Source organism: Solenopsis invicta, chromosome 2, assembly GCF_016802725.1.
Source record: "Solenopsis invicta isolate M01_SB chromosome 2, UNIL_Sinv_3.0, whole genome shotgun sequence".
Taxonomy (NCBI): domain Eukaryota; kingdom Metazoa; phylum Arthropoda; class Insecta; order Hymenoptera; family Formicidae; genus Solenopsis; species Solenopsis invicta.
Window position 1 is genome coordinate 19,690,765 of NC_052665.1, and position 24,965 is coordinate 19,715,729.

The 24,965-nt window shown below is 30.9% G+C and overlaps 1 protein-coding gene across 3 annotated transcripts in view; it reads right to left on the minus strand.

Moving 5' to 3' along the window:
- LOC105193959 (alkaline phosphatase) overlaps nucleotides 1–24,965 on the minus strand; it is a 204,364-nt gene that overhangs the window by 153,820 nt on the left and 25,579 nt on the right. For all 3 annotated transcript variants that reach the window (XR_005574230.1, XM_039446365.1, XM_039446364.1), the window contains one exon: nucleotides 14,075–14,322. Coding sequence is in view for 2 of the 3 variants with exons in the window: in XM_039446364.1 (XP_039302298.1) it covers nucleotides 14,075–14,322 (248 nt within the window). In the remaining variant the exon portion in view is untranslated. The remainder of the gene's footprint in view (nucleotides 1–14,074; nucleotides 14,323–24,965) is intronic.

Consider the following 24,965-nt stretch of genomic DNA (forward strand, 5'->3'; position numbering starts at 1 on the left):
CAGAAGCTTTATGATCAATTCATATCCTATGTTAGTTACAATATTTTTCAAACGTACGATGTATCTTTTCACAATTTGGAATTGTTTTGACAACCACTACAACTTCAGTGATGAAACTTTAGTTACTGAGTTCGCAGGTTTCCATCTCTTTACTCTTACAAAATAGTTTCTGACACGTTCTATAAGTCTGTTACAAACTATGATCTACTTTTATTGACAAAAAGTCATCAGTTCGAATGTAAGTTAAAAAAAAAAAAATTTTTTTCCGCTTACTTTCGTTGTCGTTCATACCATAATTCAAAATAATTGCAAAATCTTATTATTTTCCCTTATTATTTTTCTTACCTCCATATTTTTACTTCTATTCATTTTAATGCTATCCTTTCTATTAATATCTCACGTACAAAATTTTTAATCTATTTTTTTTGTTGAATTTTTGCATAATGTTGATGATAAAAGAGCTGTAAATTTTGCGATATTGCGCTGTTCATAAATTCGTATGCGGTAATGGATCAATCCCTTGACAGGAGTCGTCCGTATTAGGAAATGCTTACTGATGCGAAACTTTTCACTGAAAACATGGAACATTCGGCAGTCTACCGAAGTTTACAACCACTAACGTTACGATAACATGTGCGTATGCAAATTGCGTCCACTGCTTCGATTGGCACCAACGTAAAACGCTGGTGAGTATTACAGTTCACAGGATTGAATTTGTGTAACAGGGAAGAGAAGACTTAACGAAGTAATTGCAATCCGAACAAAGCTTAAACCCTGTTAAACAAAAATAACTTTTTACAATGTACATACAAATTTCACTGTTTTCCTAGATTTTAAAAATTTTAATGAAAGTAAGTTAATGAAAATTTTGAGAATATGAATTTGATAGTAGAAATAAATGATAATATAAAACGTATCAATTAAGAAGCAATAGAAGACCCATTCACTCGCATAATAACGATTAAAGATCGTTCGCTCGCATAATAACGTCTCTCTTAATAATACTGATACTTGTGCGATGCTGCCGTCTGACAAAAACGGCACTTATACTACTAGTCTGCTTCGTCTAATAAAAGAGTACTCGCTTCACTTCGTCTGCTTAATAAGCGGACTATATTAAGATATCAGGTCATACTATTAGCAACAAATTGCTTTATAAATTTGCCTTTTCACGTCATGTTGAAGACTTTAATTTTATTAATCTTTTTCAATTTCTCTGTTTTAATTTTCACTCGTTTAAAATGATAATAAGAAGTTCTTAATTTCAGATTGCTGATTCATTTAGTATCTCTGTTAATTATTTTATGTAAGTGTTACGTTATAAGAAAATCATATTTGAGATATCTCTCTTTCATTATAACTGTTACATTTGCAAGTAGTCGATCTTAATTACAATCATGAACTAATATCATACATCATTAGTGTAGAATATCTCGGTAATATCATGTTGGCGAATTGCCACAAGACAATGAACTTATGCAGAGAAAGATGAGATTCTACAATCATATAATTTATGTAGTGGAGCTTTAGAGTGTTGTAATGAATACTTTACAATGTCGGCAGTAAATACTATTAAATCGGGCTAATGCACTTTAATTACTTCTACTATTTTGTACTCTTTCTACTACTTTGTACTATTTCTACTATTAACAAAAGATTGATTGCAATAAAGATTATAATTACATTTAAGGGAACAATACAGATGTTAAAATAAGTTAATCATCTATGGAAATGTAATATATCTCAATTTAATTATTATTAATTAATAATCGGCTACAATTTCATTAATTTTACGTAACTGTTTTAATTAATAATGTAATCCAATAATTCACGATTGTAAAAGTCAAACTAGTAATAAGAGAGAAATTAATATTGATCATATAAATATTTAACATAAATATCATTTTTAAAATTCCCCCTAACAAAATTGTATATAAGAATTAATTTCAACGTGTTCATGTAGCAAGACACAATTTTAATCCTCAAATAAAGTTTTTTCTCATCTAAATTTGCTCAAAGATTAGAATAACTAATTTTTTTTAATTTTTTCTACAATTATTACGCGCGTGTACACATAATGTATTATAATATATATATTTTAGAATGTATTTTTATCAAAGTTAAAGAAGTTATACTGAATTACAAAATATAAATATATTTCAACTACAACAATAATCTCAAACTAATTAATAATTTAAGAAATAATCGTTACACATGGAAAACAATTACCAACGATTAATTCTACAAAGTATGAAATATAGACAATTAATTACTTTATAGTTGCTCCCTCGTCTGATACCTCTCAAGCTGCCTGCTCTTCTCAAGTTCCATTGCCGGCGCAAAACACAACACTCTCGAAAATACGCTTAATTAAATTACGAACTAATTATCAGAACAGGACGATTACATGGCACTTTATGGTTCGTTCTCGAAGTTAATCGGACACGACACGCGGTTTATTACGCGATGGTAGAGTAAAACGGAAAGAATACAAACAATACGAAAATCTTATCTCTTTCGCTCGACACAAAAATAACCATCATTTTAAATATTGCAACAAAACAATAATTTATTATTCTTGTTCTCTAATAATTGCAACTTTTATTTTGATAAAGTTATATTATTGGCATATTTTAACTTTATTATTCGACCAAATAATTACGAGTTTATTAGAAAATAAAAAAATAATAGAAATATATTTCATATTCGTATAATCAAATCCGACTAACTTCTGAAATATAGACATCATCACTAAAATTGTATTTATTATTAAGAATTTTCATGATTTTCTTTCTATAAGTTTTATGAACTATAGGTTTTTCCATAAGTTTTTTTCTATTCAGTGTTTTCACTCATATAACCTAATTTTACCTTAGTTAAAATAAAATAATTTAATAACCGTTTCGTTATGGAACAGAAGAGTTTTTATATAGAATATTTAAAAAACATATTTTGCATACAATGGATTTAGTCACATATCGGTTAGAGTAAAATAATTAACATTGCAAAATAATTCTTGCATCGCAGATAACAGATAATTTAGACAGCATATTACATTATATCTGTAAAAATTAATCAGAGATAATAAGAAATAAATATGTACGTAGAATTAAATCTGAATGTGAATGAAATTTACGCTAATGCAGTAGCATCTTTAATTACTTGAGAATTATTTGCAATTTCATTATATTCGTATAAGAATTTTCGACTTTAATTAATTTCCAGAATATTAAAGTACGGTTGTAGAACATCACGTGATAATTATGTCTTTTCCCATGGTTTTCGTGATTTAACGAGAAGTTTACAATTTCTGTTATCTGGCTTTACGCTTATTCTAAAATCGCTCGTGCAAAAACATGAGCTGTTTAGCACAAGCACTGCTGAAATCTTAACAAGTATGCAAATTGAAAGCAAATCCGTGAAAGTAGCAAATACGAAAATACAAACAGGAGAACTTCAATAAAGGGCACTTTCAAGCAACTTTCCGGAGATGCGATTTTCTGAGCGCAACCGAGCACAGTCAGAAAGAGATTATGAAGTGCGTGTCTCTTAAATCTAATTTCTTTGTAAATAGAGGTTCTCGGTATATACGCAAAGAAGCAAGCACCAGTGTAATAAAAAAGAAACGCAATATTAATTTAAAATGTGTCTTGTCCTCAGGAAAAAATAAAATACGGCTACCGTTTTTAGAAAATTATATTTTCGCCACAATTTTATGGCAACCAACGTTATGTGTACGTAAAGAGAAGCTTCGAGAGAAGCTTTAATATTTATTTGTTACTTTCATTAACGTCATTTATTCCTATATATCGTTTATGAATATATTCAACGAATAAATATTTTTATAGTATATTATAAAAATTTAATTTAACCGAAAATTGTCATACAAATTATCGACATCACAATAATGTTCAAATTTTTCTGTAACGTACAAAGTGTTTATGTATAAAATATCGAAAGGCAAAATTATATAAATAAAGAGCAATAACAGATGATAAATCAATACAAGCATGCGCATATGTCAGAATTATGAACGCGCAAACTTTATGCTGCATTCTTAACCAATTTTGATCGTTTATAATTCAGGAACTATCGCATGCAATCTCATGTTTCTGTACGAGAATTTTTGATTACATTAATCTTTAGAATACGCCGTTAAAATATTGTGTGATAGTTGTGGGACGCCTCATATAAATCTATCTTAAGCATTACGGGACAGCTAGGAATATGCGCGAAACATTCCAGTATGATTCATGAGAGTGATATTGCAACGTTACAGCTATCTGTTATTCTATCTGTTTCAATAGACGTGTACTACGCTTGATGTAACGTTCAACTGACACTGACATAGAAATAATAGACAATTTGAACAATTGTAAAATTGAATAGGCATTGGTAATATTGCAATATATAACTTTGCAAAACATAATTTGATCGTAGAACGTTGTATTTTAACAAAAATTTACTCAAAAATATAGCAATAAAATATATAAATTAAGTGTAATATATAATACATGCTAAAGACTTATTCCTTTTGATATATTTGCATTTATGAGACAAATTTTAATTTTGTAATTTCAACTTTACTTTGCGCTTCATTAAATTTCAACTGAAAGATAAACAAAAAATAAATAAATTTCAGAGAGTGAGAGAGATTGGGCAATAAATATATTATTTAAACTAAAACAATTAAAAATTACATACTGTTACATGTCAACAAAATATAGTACTTCGAGATAATGTTTTATTTATTCAGTATATGGTCATACGCAAATAAATATTCATTGAAACAAATAATAAAAACGCTGCCTTCACGTCCAGAAAAAAAAATATTCTATAATAAATCATTTTGTATGAAATATAACGACTTTATGTATTTTATGAGCTATACTTAAAATGTGACTTAACGTTGCATAAAAATACCGTTAACTCGAAGATTTGCATATCCATTAAAAAAAATTGTATCCAGTTCTTCAGGACAACAAGAAGAAAAATATTATCCGTATAATGAATGTATGATCAACAATTTACAATTAAAAGTTATAAACTACTTTGTAAAAATTCATTAAAAAATATTACAAAATATAAAATTGTTTTAATAATATTTTTTTTTATATGGAACAAAAATACAGAATCATTGAATTCTTTATTGTTATCAACGGAATTATATATCAATATGACATTGTTCATATATCCGAGCTTTCGATGAGCGGATATTCTCGTTGTCAGTGAATTTGTTACAAGCGTAAGTTTACATTAGACATCTGTAAATTGCGTTCTACCACAATATGATTGCATAACGCGTTAAAATATGATATTGTCGATACGGATGTAATACGCGTCGATGCATTTCATCTGTTTGAGACGTAAATTCAGAATTGCCGCATTTAATCGCATTTTCTTCGCGTGAAATATTAATTTATTTCGAAGAGTCGACGGCAGATTATTATTTCATAACGTGCATTGTAGCCGTGATGCCATTAAACTGCGAATTTCTCGTTGGTTCTTGCTACGTGATCGATTTGTAAGTTTCATTAGTTCGTCCCCGACCCTTCATTTGTTTACGATACGTGCCCGCTTCGGTCGTCGGAAACGAGTCGTTTGTTACAATGTATTTTCGCTTTTCGACCGTCCAGAGAGATCGCGGACCGTTGGATGGAAACATCTCGCGGAATCGCAATATGCACGGAACGTGTTATGCATACGCGCAGACAGGAAGAAAAGATCACGGTGGTCCGCTCCATCGCATCGGAAGCGTCAACTTGCCGAATTTATCATGTTTCTACTTATACCGAGATTAACTCTACATGAATAACATTCTAAAACAAAGGTGTATAAATCAAAAAACATCTGTGCATTAATTTTAAAGTTATCAATTATTATAGAGTTAAAAGAATATATTCGTACATTATACCTTACACTTTTTTTATGAAAGAAACTTTACACGTCTATAAAATATAAGAAAATAAAATATAAGAAAGTCCTAACGTTAAGCAGAAAAAAAATCTTATAATACTTAATACGTCACTTTTTCACGATTATTCTTCTTCAATTTACACATTTTTATACGTTACTCTCTTTTTAACTTAACGTTAATTTAAATAGTTTTAATTTTTTATTTAAGAATAACCACACAAGTAAACTTGTTAAATATACTTGTTAAGTCAGTCGGAACATATGTATGTACCGTATTTGTGATAACTGCACTGCAATTTAAACGGTTCAATAAACTTGATGAATATGTATGTATACAATTTAAAAGTAATTATGTATAACATACACCAAATTGTTCTTTAGCTAAAATTAAAAATCCAGCAATAGTAATAAAAAAACGATTGAAAAGCAATCAATTCATATAAATAGATTTTTAAAAAAATTAGTGCAAATAAAGTTATTTGCTAAGTAAAAATCTGTGACTGTTTATGTAATAGCATTATTAATATTAATTATGTTGAGCAATTATGGATATAAAAACACAATTAAAAAACAGTGTATGTTTTTTGTGTATGTTTCAACATAATTATTTTTATTTACAACGTCAATTTCTAATGATTGAATTGCGCTTGCCATGCCACTACATATTGATTTACTTGAAGAGACCAGTTTGGCTTAAACATATCAAACGCATTTTCATATTTTTTTCAAGCCAAAATCAAGCTGCGTTTTATTCATCCTACATATTCCGACAGATTTGACATGCATATTGAATAATGCATACAAGTTTATTTGAACGTATGTGGCCATCTTAACACTCTATACTCACAATTGAACAAAAGTATCTAATAAATTTCTTTAAAATGCTACGAATCTCTAGCCAAATAGCGGTCTCTATCCTCTCTCTTAAAAAAAGTTTGGCATCTAGGGAATAAACCTGATACATTATCGGCCTCAGTTCATGCACGTCCTTTATACAGACGTTTTGGAAAATTGCCTTGGGTTACAAATAACCCTATTGTGTATAAATTGATTGCTTATTTTATATTGATAAATATTAATTTTTTCTTTATTTTTAGTTAATTTTTCCTTTACATTAAAAGAATTTATAAATTATAAAAAAAATTAAAATTTAACGATAACTTTTAGTTGAAATGTGAAAAACATTACTATCACATTTGCATTAAATAACTTATAAATTATAATATAAATAACATTAAATAACTTATAAATAACATATATTCACAAATGTTTTTTGTAATTAATATAAAATTTTTGTAAAACTATATTTCAAAAAGTCCAGTATTTAAAATATAAATGTAACATACTTTCAATTTATTACTATTTATATTAAAATACGTATATTAAAATACGTATATTACGCCATTTTAGGTTACTGAATAATTCACTTTTTAAACAGTCGACAATTAAACTCTTTTTTTCTTTTGTAGTTCGGAATGTCAATTTCAAGATATAAAAATTTTTTTTTCTTAAGCTATTTTTGTTTTAAAATTATAAATTTTTATATGATATCGTGCATTTCTCTGATTTTATCGGCTATAAATTATTATAACATTTATATATAATTTTTTAATTAACTATCATGCAAACATTTTTTAAAAATATTGAAGCATGTGTAAGAGATTCTGAAATAATTTTTTATGCTTGTAGAAATAATGAAAATCAACTCAAACACAAATGATCAAGTTGTGTGTAGAAAAGATGCTTAAAATCAATGTGTGTATAGAGTATTGAGATACATAAAAAAAAGAAATTAAAAATGTTTATAATATTCATTATATTTATATAAATTTTAAAGACATTATTTCCAAACCATTAAATTATTTTCTGCTATAAAAAAAAAAATAGTTACAAATCCAAAAAATAATGAAATTTTGCTTTTTTTTCAAGAATATAGACAATGCGTTCTTTTGCATTTTCATATCATAAAATTAAATTTAATACGTTTTATTTGTTTTAAATAAATTACCTACACTTCTAAATATATCTTTGCATTAAACTTTTGAATGAGCTCACTAAATACGTTATTCAGAAATGTGTTAGAAGAAAACTTTATGGTAAAACAATGCAAAATGAAGCGATTGTAAATTTTGCGCAATTTGTCCGATATTTAGCGAACCGTGCCTCGATTAAATTGACGCAATTTACGATAAAAAACGTGTTAGCGGGCAGGCGTTTCGAGTGCAAAATTATTTTTATATTTGTAGACTGGGAGGAGGGAGAAAAGAGAACAGAAGCTTGCAACTCCGGCTTCCGCTTTGACTCAGCGCCCGACTCTTTGTATCTTTCCTCGCGGTCACACTCGATGTGTGTTGAAAAAAGTAGATTCAAAAATTTAATGCAAAATATTTCAAAGCAACGCGAAAAGGACTTAATCAACGTGTGTCTGCAAAATTCTGTGCAAACAGATTATTTAATCGCGGTGATTTAAGTAAATTACTTATCTTTACTAATGTCATGCTTTCTTAACTTCTCTTTCCATAAAAAAGCATCGTTATTTGTTGTAACCCAGTTTCATCGTGCCACTTTCTATGTTCATTAGCCACTGAGGCATGTATGCGCATGTACAGCATAAGAAGGATTCATTGTCAGAACGCGTAATTATTCACTAGTCATTCGGCATGTATCGTTGTTCTACATCCGCATAACTTGCTAATTATGTATACAAAACAATAATCTACAACCTAACGTTATCTTGCATATTTAATTTATTGTGCTTTAATAAAGGTATTATTAGTTATAAAATTTTCATAATTACATTTGATTATCTTGATTTTGTCTTGTCTTAAGCATACTTGAGCATAACTAAACGGCAGACTTTTAATATTTCAAAATTATTTTTTTCAATTAGCAGCTCATATCGATCTACTAAAAGCCCTTGCAATTATAAATAGAACTTTATTTAGATATGTATTATATTTTTTTTTACTAAGGTATTAGAAAATAATAAAAAAAAAATCGTTTAATAAAAGCGAGAGAATCCAAAAACAGTTTCGATCCTTCTCCTTTGATTATTTTACAATAACGTAAAATAGAATAAAGACTAAAAAACTATTTTAAAATTTAATTAGAACTTACAGATATATGCATTTTAAAATTATCGGTTATTAAAAGAGAATAATATAGAATTAATTTTACCCAATTTATGGTACAAAAGGCTTTAATATGAATCGTTGATTATGAAGCATTCATGCATATAATGCACATGCGACGCAATCGAGAAGAATCTTAATTTCGAGTATATGGAGTAACTAATCGATTACGGCAAACTAGTTACAAATATACTTTGAAAACGGCAAAATCACGATTTCTATTTTGCAAGAGTTTCAAAGATAATAAGTACACGAGTGATCGATGTCGGTTCAATACGCCAGGGTAGCTTAGTCATTAGTCATCCGCGCCTCCCTTGCGTAACCCACAATTAATTATTATCCTGATAAATGTCACATGCTACGTGTTTCGACAATAAATCGTTAGACCGATGATGCGCGGCGCACTATCGCCGAGGTGTATACCCAATTGTGCAGGTGTCATGTAATTTGATGATCGGTTAATGCTTAAGGTTAACAGTCGACTGCACACGGCGATCGTACGCGGTAGACATTTAAAAATGAAGCGTTAGTTTCATGAATAATACGATGTATTTCAATATCCATTAAGCTTTCGTTTGAATTTAATCTACATAAGACATGTCAAGGGTCGACAATAGCATCTTAGAAGTTTTTTTTGCAAAAAAGATAATAAAGTTATATACCTCGTATAACAGAGAAAAATAAAAAAAATGTTAAAAGCTCGATGTCATTACAAGATGAACATATAAATGTCTACTTTAAAAATTGAAAAATTTAGCAAAGTAGAGAATGCAAACACTTCTAATATCATAAATTAAAATTATATTTAGCATTTCACATGTTTTGATAAATTATAAATTTTATATATATAAAAAAATACATATATAGAATACGCATTAACTTTCTCTGATAACTGGATTTATCCTTAGAAAAAATTATTATTAAATAAAATGTTGCCTTGTAATTCTACAGCATGTGCGTGTTTCTTATAACAAAATAAATTTTTTATTATGATATTACAAATTTAAGCACGGTAGTTAATTATTAAACTAGCTGAAACTAGATATAGTTAACTAGAACCCATATATTTACATACGCAACCTACTTTGTTATCGTTGAGCGGTGATTGTATATGCTATCCTGCTTACATCTGCACGAAAATAAACAAGTCTCCTATCAACACCGGGGTAGTCTTCAAGGAAGTTCCTACGGGACTATTCGAGAAACTTTGTTCTCTACCAACAACGCTTCCCAGGTGCGTCACCGAGGGACAAGAGTGCTTGAGACAGCAGGGGAGAGAGAAACGAGAAACAATAATATTACTTGACAAAGAACAAGAAAAATTACGAGCTAAAGAAAAGGTTCCACACGCCGTGGGACTGCAAACGCGCTTCAATTCGTAAAGATAATATTTACTCCTCACCATCGAGAGTTAATGCAACGACAAAATCGATATTTGTGCAAATTAGCTTATTGTTAAAACGACATAAATTTTCAAGGGAGCATAAAAGTTAAAAGTTTACGCAATGTCTCATGGCACTTTTCATCGCAAAAAAGTGGAGAGATGACCCAGTTAAATTATAAAAGAAAAATTTCGGCAAAGTTTGAACATCATATGTGCGTATCTTATGTTCTCCCGAAATCCTATAAATTTAAAAGCTTTACTTCGACTTCAACTCGCTTGCTCTCAACTTCGGGTTCAAGAGAACAGAAAGAGAGATCGTATCAACTGATTGTTAGTAATAAGCAAGTTTGTAATCAATGCACAGTTGGAATGTTAAAATCCTTTGGGAGTTTACTAAAAAGTTTCGTGCTTCTCAATAACTTTGGAATGCGCTACTCTCGGAGCAAAAGAACCACGCCCGATAGATGGGAAAACAGAACGATACGCGGCCGTAAGGGCGTGTGAGGTATAGGGCCGCACATTTGTGCGCAAACACCGATATCAGCCGTGATGGATGTTTGAATCCCCTTACGGAAAACAAGTTTCGACAACGGATCACTAGTAGCACGTCATGTATAATTTCAAGTTTAAAAAGTGTACCTTGATCTTGAACATACATTTTTGCGATACTATAATATAGAATCTTATGATGCTACGTATAATCGTACAATTTTTAACTGGTAGCTCTTACTAATATGTACTAATCACGTTAGAATAGTTATATGTATGTATAATTTTTTTTTTTTATAAAAATCTTCATAACTTTAAACTTCTACTTAAAATAAAAAAAATGTAGTCGTAAAAGTCATGAGATAGCCAACGATACCAAAAAATATATATTTCTGAGATTGATAGCGTTACTTCTCAGATAACATATAATACATTATTTTAAAAATATTCTTGCTCGATCTTTCGTAAAATTTTATTTGTTAAGATGTTTTGTAACATTTGTACAATATTTATATCACATTAATATGTATTGAATCATTCAATCATTCGTACAATCTATATATACTTTTTTAGCAGAATAATTTGTAAATATTATTTTAAAATAGATCTCTTTAGTGAAAAATTTCTTAAGACATGCGGTTTATATTTTTTCAAGTATAGCATTTTAATGAATAAATTCTGAATTAAATTTGTGTTAAGATAAAATTTAGTTGAAATTAGATTATAATAAAAAAGGTTATTTTTGTCTTATCTTATAAAAAAATTTCATTACCAATTTAAATTCTTAAAACGGAATTAGCTTAAATAACGTTCTATTTCATTATCAAAAATGTTAAGTAGCATAAGATAAATTTTATTTAATTTACATTTAAATACGATAAATTTAAAATAAAATTTTTAAAATTTCAAAGAAGATTATACATTCATTTATGAATTTTTCTTTATGGAAATAAAATAATAAAATTCTATTGTGAAATAGCGTACTACGTTTCTGTTGCGTAAAATTTTCAAGGATAAACCGATTTTCTTTTAATCATTTAATTACCGTCTGTTAGTATGACAAATGTATTTCGAATAATAAGTACGTTCGACAAATTCGATACGCGGCAAAATACTTCTTTACTTCTATTTATTCTTCACTTGGGAGATCAAAGGAAGCATCCGAGTGTTTATTCTGAGGCAATTTTTGCTTTGTGAAATAAATTAATATTATGAAAAAAGACAGACGGAAAATCTGTTGTAAATCTTCAATTCTGTTATAATGAGAGACTACTAGAGCTAAGCAAACCTTCGAGCAATACGGAGCGATTTTTTCAATTCCGAGTCCTCAGCAATTGTTTTTTCTTTTCATCTATTTTTACTTATTAGAAAAAATCAAGAAAAATGTCTATTATTTAATAGAAATTAATTATCTTTGACGATGATCAAATTGTATTAATAAAATTCTTATTGCACTGTTATTACATTTATATTACGTTTTATATTGTCTTATTTAATATTTTGTGTTTATGTTTCTCTAAACTCACTTTTGAAAGGGTTAAGGAAAAAATCTTTACATATATGAAGAGTATGAAGACACAGAAAAATAAAATAGAGGGATACGAATTTAAATAAACTTGTTGGTTAAACAAAAATATTAAATTTTACACTAATCATACTGAGTATGACGCGGATATTAATACGCTAATATTTCTATTTGCAGTGAACAGTGCAGATGTCTGCAACAAATAAAAGAAAAACAAACATACCAGCATTTAACCATGAGCTTAATTAAAATACGAATAAGCGATCTGTGATCCATGTAAAAGTGTGTGTACACACGTTTCGATTAAATTTGCATGCAAATATCCTGCTGCCTTAACGAAGTGAATTCAGCACATTGGATTTTTTTCCTTCGCGCATATTATAAACGAGCATCAGCAATTTCTCCAAGTTATCTACGTTATGATTAAAAAAAATACATATGCACGATAATTCTCCGCGGTATAATCTGCACAAATCGGCATTGTGTGTAGTAATCACTTTCGATCGCGATAAAGATCGCGAATTAAAAAAATTGTCGAGAATAAGCGGCAGTTTTTTAATTAGAGATCATTAGAAATCAAAGTTGGATTTATCAAATGTAAATAAACAACAAAATCTTATTTCGCGTTTTACTATCCATGTACTTTATCTCAATATAATAGTATTTTTATTTCATGTATATTTATCGTTCTACTTCATGCAAAAAATTGAATTCTGGGAAATAATATCCAATTCAATTTTTGCCAAAGAAAAATTTAACTTTACGAAGAAATTCGCTAAGTCAACAGGAGAGGTTGTACAATAAGACGTCAAATATCCGGGCGAACTGGAGTAATATACTTGTTATCGATTATTTACACACAAAATTCACAAGAAAAAACGAACACGAGTGCAAAATATTAGAAATATTAGAAGAAATACAAAAAGAGAATATAAACAGAAATTGGACTAATAATACGTAACTTAATGTAAATTGAAAATTTCTATTTGTGTGGGTGTGTATTTGTACGTGTGTATGTACGTGTATTGACCATCGCGTTTATCAAAAATAAGCAAGGTTTAAACAATTAGTCTCGACTAATTAATAGTTTATTATATTTAAAATACTAAATAAAAATTAATAAAAAATAATTAATGGGCAAAGATTCAAATTGGATTTTAGCGCTATCATCTTGAAGATTACGTTAACTAACGTTACCTAAATAAACCGTTAAAATAAATTTTTGATAGTACTAAAATCAAGCTTGGCTCTTTGCCCAATAATAATTTTTTATTAATTTTTAATTTCGTAGTCAGAAATATATTGTATTAATTATATTAAAATAAAATTTGCCCTACAAGCGAAATATTAGACTGCTGCGTGTACCGGAAATTTAAGTTTTAGCGAGTCTAACTCGTCTTATAAAACGTTGTTTTTGCTGTTCTAAGACATTTTTCAATTTACCATAAACTTGACGCAACACGTAAATCGTCGGTCTTACGTGCGCCAATCTAACGATTTGCGTGCTCCAACCCCGGACAGTTTACCATAGCAAATTTGATGCACGTAAAGCAACGGTTTTACGTGTCAGGTCTCCAAGAAAAAAAGAATAAGAAAGACGAAAAACGATCTGTGTTTTCTCGTACTCACCCGCGCCAACGCCACCGCCGGGAAGCTCTCCCATGCAAGCTGCGTCTCCTCGCCCGGATTTCCGTGACGCTGACCCGCGAGGATCCTCGCCGCCGTTAAGGTACTCATCCCCATGCCGTCGCCGACGAAGAGGACGACGCCGCGCGCCATCCCTGACGGCGGCGTCGTGCCGCTAACGCTGGTACTCGCTGCCTCCCTGATACGCGTCTCAATCGCCCGCGTCGCTGCTTCATACCAGACCTCCCTCTCTGCGAACAAACAATTTCGGTATATATCATGATGTTCGAGCAATGTAATCGGATCGGTGACATCGTCACAATTGTGAAGTAAAACATCGCCACGGGTCACATGTAACGGGATTCTAGTCTCAAAAAACTCAGATCAACAGTTCGTAGTCATTCTGTTTCCCCGATACATAAACTGAAATTATATTCGAGATGACGTCGACCTGGTGTTTTTTTCGTCTAGAACAATAAATTGTTTTTACCCCGTAAAAACGTGAAAAATTTATCATCGGTTTTATTTTTAAAATATTTGCTCATTTTCGCAAAATTATAATTGCTTATTAAAAATACATAAATATTTAAAATTATATTGAAATGATGCATAATATACTCCGACTGTACAATTAAAATAATTTTTGTGATTTATTAATTTTATAAATTAAAAATATAAAAGTAATTTACAATGTATAGATTTTTATTGTCTTTTAATGCAGAAGTTTGTACAAAAATTATTTATAAATCTTAAAAATATCAAATAGAAAATAATTAGTATATTGAAGATCCACTTAATATAAATATGCTAATATTTGATGTGCATTTATTTAAAAGTATTCCAATTATTACAGATAATAGAACAAAAAAATTCTAGACACTACTTATTTTCTCTTCCTCTTATCGAAATGAACAATAAGAATGTATAAGCATGGAAAGCTTACATCTTCTTCAGATAAACTCCTTTTCTTATTATTTTTTTTCTGTCCAATCAGCAGAAGCGAACGAGAACCACGAGCAAACGCTTGATCTTAATATCGGGCAATGATTTTAACTGTCCATTTCTCGTTGAGAAAAAAGCTCTACAAAACGAATAACATTTTTCAATTTTGCTAATTACGTATCAATGTATTGTACATATATTATGAGAAGAAAGGAAAATATACATTATAGGAATTAATTATTAAACAAAGAAAGTAATAATAAAAAAGTAATTGCGTTTTTCTAGGCCACTTGACGTAGCAAACATTACACAGTTATTTAAAATCTTTAATATCTTTCAGTTAAATATTTTTTGATTAATTAAGATCCACTTAATATAAATATTAACAGAGAAAAAGGGGATATTCGGCTACTGTAGACATTATGATTATCCCCTATTACCTCCGTGATTAGGTGATGCATTCTAACAATTGCTTATAGAATTATTCGTTTAGTATCTCAGCGTTTTTGTGGGACTAATTTGCCATACAATAGCTGACAATTGTTATAAAGCATCTTTATTTTTAAACACTTCAAAACTTTTTCAAGATACACTTTAGCATCTATTTATCTATTACACATATTTCATTATTGTTTGTAAACTTGAGCATATATTAATGTATGTATACTTGAGTGTTTTTTCGTTATTTAACTTTTTATTCGAATGTATACATTTTAAATTAGCAACGTTAAACAATAACATAAAATTTTGTTACAATAATATGACTTTTCAGGCAAAATTTTCATATCAAAACATTTTCTTGATACATCGATTGTCACTCTAAAAGACTACAGAAACATTAAAGAACCATTTTATGCTTGTTGTTTGATGTTAAACAAAGATATATTTGAAATCTTTAATAATATCTCTATAATGTTTCTAAACGCAAAAAAATTCTAAACAATGAAAAATTAAAAATATACAATTTTATAACAAAATACTGTGTTTTTTAAACTAATTAATTTTTTAAATTTATTTTTGAACTAACCATGTTACCACTACTTTTTCCCTTTCACCGATTATGCAGTGCGTCACATTTTTATAAATCATAAATAATAAATATTTGACACAGAGAAAGTAACAACACACAAAAAAATGAATTCTTAATTCACGTATATTTTTATTCTTCAATGCTATTTGTTTTCATTTAAGTAAAAATGCTCTATTCAATTACAACTTTTCACTTGCATCAATAATAAATATATCTGGGCGAAGTACATTTTATTCTTAAGAATTCTTGTTTCTAATATCATAACTATTTTTCTTAATTACCCAATCCTGCAAATGAGTTACAAGAGTTTATACAATACATATAACAGCGATACAAGATTTGTAACAGTCTCTCTAAAGAGACTTTGCTTACAATTAGCCAAAGCGCGCGTGCACGCCGATTAATGCCTCCCTACTAAGGTTGTTGACCGCAGACAGTCCCGGCAGCAAGCGCACGTGTGCGTCGTCTGGGCCGCCTCCCCACTCTTCCGGCTGACGGAGAGTGGGGAGGCGGCCCAGTCCGCGCGCACGTGCTCTTGTCTGGCGCGACCGCGTGCGGTCAACGACCCGAGTGAGGGGGATTTAAACGGCGTGCACGCGCGCTTTGGGCGAGCGGAATCTTTCTCGGTGCGTGAGTTACCGCAGCGACTTTTAGGGAGATTTTCTCGTACCCCATTATAAACTCTCGTAACGCATTTGCAGAATTGGGTAATTAAAAAATTAAAAATTAAATAATAAAGTCAATAATTTTTAACTTAACTTAGTTAATCTTAATTTATTTATTTTTTAACTTTAACTAGTTATTGCTGAAACATATAAACTTTAATTTATTAACTTTTTGCTAAAGTTAAAAATTTATTTGTATAAAAAAAAAGATTATAAAAAAAAATTTTTTAAGGAGGAAAAAACAGAGAAAAGAAAGTTTTGGACTATTTGGGATCATCTACTGGTTTTACTGATGAATGAAACGCAACGTAACGCCAGTAATTTTTACTTCTGCCAACTACATTATTTTGACTAGTAATAACCAAATCCATTTTCAAACAGACTATCAATGATTATATAATAAGTGAGGATAGTTTCGTAAGTGAAATATCATATTCACAAAGCATATTTCCAAAATGTGATTTAAACTTTTAAAAATAAGTAAAATGTTTCTGTTTGTCCTACCTAACTTATGTCCATAATTAACAGATGACCGACTTCATCACAACGATAGAGAAACGCCGCGTCGGTTGTCTATACACATAGGCGGATCTGCCGCAGCGGATCGGCTACCCACAAACAACATGAGTGAAATGTGCAATAAATCCGCCGTAGCAGACCCGCTCGCATTAAGAAAACAATAATCCTAATACAATATTTAATGTTAAACGGGCGCAATTCTGTTATTTAAATAAAGTAAAATTTGTTTAAATTAAGAATATCTTTTCACTTTGTTTTAAGAATGATTTATTCTTAATCGAAAAGATTATTTATTCTTGGCGCTATTCTAAGCATAACATATTCTTAGATTAAAGCATTTATGCATTTCTTCAAGAATTTATTTTTTTGTGTGAAAAGATTAAAGTAATCAACGAGAATTTCCAGAAAAAAGTCTAGAAAAATTTATATCCATTTTTTATCGAAAAAGCAAAATATGTGTTGCGTCTTAAGTAGAGTTGCGTGTCGAGCAAATTTTAAGGCTAAACGATTTCGTTTCAAGCTCGACGACGATAGTAGTGCCGGAAGCAATAGGTTTACCGAAAATGGCAGTTTCTCCCGAACTGCGGCAAACGAAACCCTCCGTGCGGTTGCGGTTTCTCCGGTTCCCATAGCTATTCTCTGTTACGACTCGATAATGGATAAGTTGAGCCGTTCCAACATGATCCATAAAATGTCATAAACCAATGCGATAACGGATTTTCGGAAACAGTAATCGTGTTGAAATGGGATGTGATCGCAGGATACGGAATGAAACTATCGTCTTGTGATTCCAATAATACAATGAGGCTTACGAACAAAGTCATTCGAGAATATTTTTCAACTTCGCACGAGCAGTTACAGCGCTCATTCGTACTTTTTCCCCCATTCTTCGTGTAATCTTGAGAACGATCGAAGATTCTGAATAAAACTCCTATCTATTTGCCCGTTTATCCGACACCCTTATACCGAAGAAGCATGAGGAATCAGCGCGAGCTGGCTTTGCTCGTTGAACTAACCCACCGGAACTTAAACTGGTACACGAAGAAGCAGAAATTTTCCTGCAGCTACTCTATTCCGGCTAATTCATGGAAAATTCAAACCATATGACGCTGCCAGCCTGCAGCGCGAAAATACGCGAAGCGTAATATTCGAGAATATTTTATTCGTCGACTCGCACTTCCATTGAATCTTGCCGCGTGTCGTTAATTCACGTATCACGAAAGTCTGATGGGTTTTCTATGAAAAACTGTCTCGAGACTCGTATCCGAGAGAAGAGCATGGTTGAGATATTCTTAGCGAGATATAGGAATTGTGCGGCGTAAATGTAACATTTCTATGCATTTTGAAGGTGATGAGCTCCTTTGCATATTTTAGCCAAATGGTATGAAAATAATTTTTGAATTTTTAACTCTATTACAAAATTTGATTAGTAACATTTCATGTGGCACAAACATCATTTTAACAAGTATCGACTGCGATCGAGTCAATTAGAGAATAATTGGTAAATTAGCGCAAGGTAAAAGAATATTCGTTTGCCCACGCTAATGAAACCATTTCATATATATTATTTCAATTACAAATTTTACATTTTATTAAATAAAATTTATATCTATTACAATTAACCGCAATCACTGAATATTCTCGAATAGCACTTGCAATTGTCTTTTGCAAATTTTTGAATTAAAATATTGAGAAACATATTTTTAATTAATGAATACGGCAGTTAGCAAATATTTAATAACGACATTCCCGAGTCTTTTAGTTTTAAAATAATACAAAAAGAAACATATATAATTAAATCAAATCATAAGTAAAATTGTATTATATGTTGTTTTCAAATGTTCATCCAAGATTTGTATTTATATATGTCAGACTTTTTTTATTTCAATATCAATGTTAATCAGAAGATAAATCTTGTTATGCAAATTTCAAAATAACAGAAACATTTAGCGTTACTAAATGTTTTATCGCTTAAGCTTACGATTACGTAAAATGCATCATGTAATCATATTATCGCATAATCCCATAATCCGATACGTAAATGTATTTTACCGATACTTGAATGTCTACGCAATAACAATATATAAAATTCTATTTAAATAGCTTTATCAAGCTTATGTGAGTATTACACACGCAGCAAACCAAGTTACGACTATAAACCAAATTATTATCAACACGATACCATCGGGCACAAAGAAAGACCGACAAAGTCTCAGCGACGTTCAAGTTTTATATCGCACAGTGGAATCCTTGTTAAGATGTTAAATGGCGACGACCCCTTGTACGACCGCAAAAACGCGACAGTAAAATTTCCAGCTTAAGAATTCGCAGCACACAAATGGATCACTTACACTAGTGCCCTTACGCGAAATATGATTGTTAAGCGTGAGATAGAAAAAGGCATTAGAGACACCAGCGAGAAAAATCATTAAAAAATGGAAAGGAGACGCAAGGAAATGAAAGAAGGGGAATCGTCAAAAGACTCCGTCGGGAGTGCTGAACAACTTTGAGAAAAGTGGGCTGCTTATCCCAAGAGCACTTCTTACATGAATCAAATAAAAGATTTTAATAAAGATTTCAATAACCACCTTGAACCAATTCATTCAAACAAAAATTAAGAAACGTATGCACTTTGATACGCATATACAACAAGATAAAATCTTTTGTTTTTTTATTTTAATTGCAACATTACGAAAGAAAACAAGAATTTGATTGATCAATAAACCTTTTAATACTCTTCGATACAGCAAGAATCTATTTTTCAATTTAATTAAAGATAACTCTTCGTAATATTTCTAAGAAAAATTCGAGAAACTGGAGTTTTTGCGACCATCCATAATGCATAATCAATTTTACGAAGAATGATTTTTCTCTTGGTCTGTGCGGCCAACTTGGGAAAACATAAAATAGAACGTTCCTTTTAAAGCACAAACTTCACCAGATACTCTTAAAAGCGTTTTTCCAGATCCACCGTATAGTCTAAATTCTTGTCGTCAGGAAAAATGGAAGGCAACTACAATAAAAATTACGAAAACTTCGACATAGAATAAAGAGTAGGTCGCGTTAGAAGAACGAGTTTCATTGGCAGTCACAACGCAAGCTCTATGATCAAACGAAAGTTGTCGCGAGTGCATAAGAACGCCTGCTGCTTGCTGCTGCTTCGGATTCCTTTGAAAATTCTGCAAAGACCTAATAATTTACACATGGCTAATTTTAATTGCATTGACATCCATAATTAAAGCCTCTTCTTTCTTTTTCTTGAAACACGTGTTCGTGTAAGCACTTAAAAAATCCTGTAACGTAAAAATTGTTTGTTACGGAATATATACAAGGATGAGTCAAAAATTATGCGCACTCTGGCTGTAAAATTTATTTTAATCAAGAAAAAACACTATTTATTTTAATCGAGAAAAGACATCATTTTTCAATATAATCTGCCTGCTTTTCAATAGACTCTGTCCATTTTTCATCAAGTTTTCGTATTTCCTTATTAAAAAACATTTTCGGTTGTAAGCCGCGAACGCTTCACTGTCTTTATCTCTTCAGACGTGAATTTCCTTGTAGGGTTTTTTTTAGCGGACCAAAGAGATAATAGTCCGATGAAATAAGATCAGGACTTAGGTAAGATGATCTAACACATCAAGATGAGTTTTTGGAGAATTTCAATAGTGTGGGCAGTAGTGTGCGGGTGTGCATTGTCATGCAACAATAAAACGCCCTTGGATATCATTGTCAAAAAAAAGATTTAACAATCAACAGTGCTCGTTACAATAAAATGTTCACTGAAGAGCTGAAATCTGCAATTCGGAGAAAACGCAGAGGACTGTACGGCCAAAAACATTTTTTTAATGAGGGAATGCAAAAGCTTGTTGAAAGATGGACAAAGTATATTGAAAAATAGAAATTATGTCAAAAAATAATGTATTCGTCTTTCCTGAAAATTGTTTTAAATAAATTCTACAGCTAGACAGTTTATAATTTTTTACTTATCCTTGTAGTAATATTAAGAATAAATGAAAAAAGTTGAATTACAATTTATGCTGCACAAACATAATTTTTTTTTAAGAAATTATCAATGTAGAAAAGCTAAAGCTGAATTTTCTGCCGCAATCTGCCGCTAAAATTGCCATATGTAAATCGTAGTTACATAAAATTTCACATTCTAAATTTTGTATGTATAAATTACGTTATACACGTAATTTTTACAATTTTTACAGAAAATAAAATCCGAGTTCATGTTACTAAAAAAAAATTTGTAAGAGATATTTTATTTTAAGCATGTGTATTGTATAGAAATACAAGTCACATTTATATTAAATTACAATTTTTAAATATTTTATTTGAAGAAAAACAATATCATATTTATATCGTATAACTGATAAATGAAAAACTGATTGTTTCTGATTCGCAATATTATTTCGAATATTGTTTCTAAAATATTGGGTACAATTCGCAAATTTTCTGTAATAAGTATACGTTTTGTAAAACAATCTTTCAATTTATAGGCAATTTGCACGCATTCCTGGCTTCAAGATATACATGTATAAATTATGAAAGTGTATATATGTACAGCTGATTGGCCTCGTGAAATTAATATAACCCGAGATCTGAAATTCTCAAGAGACTTCAAGTTCCACAAGTTTCACTTCAAATAGCTCCTAGCATCCTAATCATCCTGTTAAAGCAATTTACATGTTACGTACGAAAATAGCATATTGTATAGAAATGTAGCCTTCTGAAATGAATAATTGTGTAAAGCATATAAAGATTCTAATATCTAAAGTAAAAGTAAAAAGAAATATTTTTTCAATACATTGTAGCGTTTCAAAATAGTTTGTTATATTTCTAATAATTTTGGTAATGTATCCAGAATCAAATGACTCGAGTGAACTTGATGTACCTTTTCTGATTCTGTAAATAGTCGCCAAAAAAATACCTCTTGTATGTGTAACAATATACCCGTCAAAATTGGCAAAGCGCACTATCGAACGATTTTTCCTTTTTGGCTTTTTCATTTTGTTAGACGACTGAAAAATGGAATTGACTATACGCGATCGTTAAATGGTCGCACAACCGTTCGTGATATTTTCGTAGATGCACTCGTGAAATCGTAAACGATGATGTCGAGTACAATGCGAGATGCGGTTCGCAATGTTCGCATAGGTTTTTCACCGAATGGATTCTGTGAACCGGCTGCAATCCCAAATTGCGATTTTAATTTTCTATCGTTGCTGCGCTCGAAACTGTATACAGTGGAGCGTAAACGACATTATCACCGGCATACTTAACGTTTTATTTATGTAGTCAGGAAATCACGGAAATCACGTTTACGGAAGTAGCGCGAGATACATCGTGCGCGTGCAAGAAAATGATTCTATAACAGGAGTTCGCGATAGCGTTAAAGAACCGTGCGTTTCAATCCAGCGAATTCGTAATTAAGAGAAAACTATCGCGGAAGAATTATCGCGATAATAGAGGGCTTTCGTATAATATCCTCCGTGCGGTCGAGTTACTGTAATTACCGCTTACTCAGGTCACCGCTCATGATACGAACACAAGGAGAGCTTAACACGCCGGCGGTTAACCAAACGTTGCTGTCGTAGCTCGTATCTATTAATTATTCAGCCATAACTTCTCGTTTGCAGCAGAAATTAACTACACAATTTATGCACACAGAGATAAATATGCCTATTGTATGGCGATTATTACTCGCGAAAAGATGCGAACGCAGTGCCGAAATGTGAAATTTCTCCGAGATGATTAAATTCGAGAGAATGTGTGGACAGAAATATTTAAGGGATAAATACCCCGAGGGTGTCTCCAGGGGAATTATGCCACATTCACGATTCTGAATTATGCGGATGTCCTGTGTGGCGACGATAGTGCAGGATTTAAGCTTTTCACATCGAAAATTCGATATAAAAAGTTTGCATCTCAGCCAGTGGCTACAAATCGCTTGGTGAATAGGATATATACAAGTTCATATTTTCGTTTCATAAATACATATATCCATTATATTTTATAAATAAATTTTTAAGTATCTCTTTCTCAATGTATTAATATTATTAAACAAATAAAATTTTATATAAAAGACATATGTGCATGATAAACTTTCACATATCAGAGATTCTAAAAAAAATACTTATTTCTATTCATTTTTTAACTCATATGTACACACACACACACGCACACATGTATATATATAAATAATCTATTTGTAAGCTATAATTAAGAGTTTATTTCACTAAAATACATTTAATTAAATATGGAGAAATTAAATTAAATTTCTATCAAATAAACTATTTACGAGTATAAGATAAAATGAGATATTTCGCAGAAATATATATCCTGTTATCGTAGTCAAATGAACTATTTATAAGATAAAATGGGATATTTCACAGAAATATATATCCTGTTAGCGTAGTCAAATTTTGTTATAATCAAATCTTGTTATAATCATATCCAAAAAGAAGTCACAAATAAGATTTGCTTCTAAAAATTTCAACGTGTTTTTCTCAGTGTAATTTTATTTACTCTAGCTTTGCACACACACATACTTTCTATTTCCATTTCCAAATGAAAAGTAAGATGAAAACAGTATTCTTTAGTGTGGCAAAACCAAAGTAGCTGCGTGCAAAGAAAAGAAATCGGAACAGGAAAATTAAATATTTACAAAAACGATCGACTAGATTCATAATCAACTTTTCTGTGGCGGCAGCAAAAAGCCACGGGAACCTTTTAACCTGCCGCATCTGTGATGCAGATGTCTGCCACGACTGAGGGAAAAGTTGCGGGTAACCACGCAAATTTTCACACGCCGTATACCTTTTAACGGGAAGGACGGACGTCTCGCTTCCTATTAGATGCGGCGTCGTGGCAATGCCATTTACAATGCAGAGCGTGCCAATGGCTGCGCCTTTAAAGGGCACGCGTACATTTGGCTTCACTTTTTAACGAGCCATTACCATTTTTTCGCTTGGACGAATTCACCGAATAAAGTCCGTGCCGTGATCGGATTGCAGCGAGAACTCGCGCGATATAAACTCGAGCCGGCTCGAGTTCGGCCTCGGCATATTCCCTCCGCAATGTGGCACGATCAATTTGAGAAAGTATCACGCGTCAAAGGCTTGCAATGAAAATATCGAAGGATCTCGTGCGCTGCGTGAGAGATTTACTTTGCACGTTGATTGCTTTGCTGCCAGTGGCAGGTTAATTGCCCTAGTCCTGGTCGAAAGGTAAAATTTTTTTCGCAAAGTTGCACGCTCCAGATATTTCGAGTGCAATTATACGGCAAATCATAAAGGCAGAGTGTGACTTCGCAAAAAGAGTTTGCGAAAAAACTTGATTTTCATAGCAAAGAGAATAAATTATCTTTTGTTTTATAAAACTTTTGTTTTACAAATAAATAAATTTATAATTGGATACATATACTTGTAAAACTATATTTTATATTAAACCTATATTAAACTTATATTTTATATTATTTAGCGTATCTCGAAAGAATCACTAGTCTGCATAAAATATCTCCAGTTTTCTGCACTTTTTTTACATCAATGAATTCTTTGTGCAATTTAGAGTCAATTTTTCTTTAAGGAAAGTTTGATCGCATCTCATTTCTCTTCATAACTTTTTAATATTCGGGATTAAATATCTTTCTAATTTTTAGATGAAATTCTGGTAAGGTTCACACTTCAAGTTAAATGAAGAATAAGATATTATGTGAAACTCAATTTAAGCA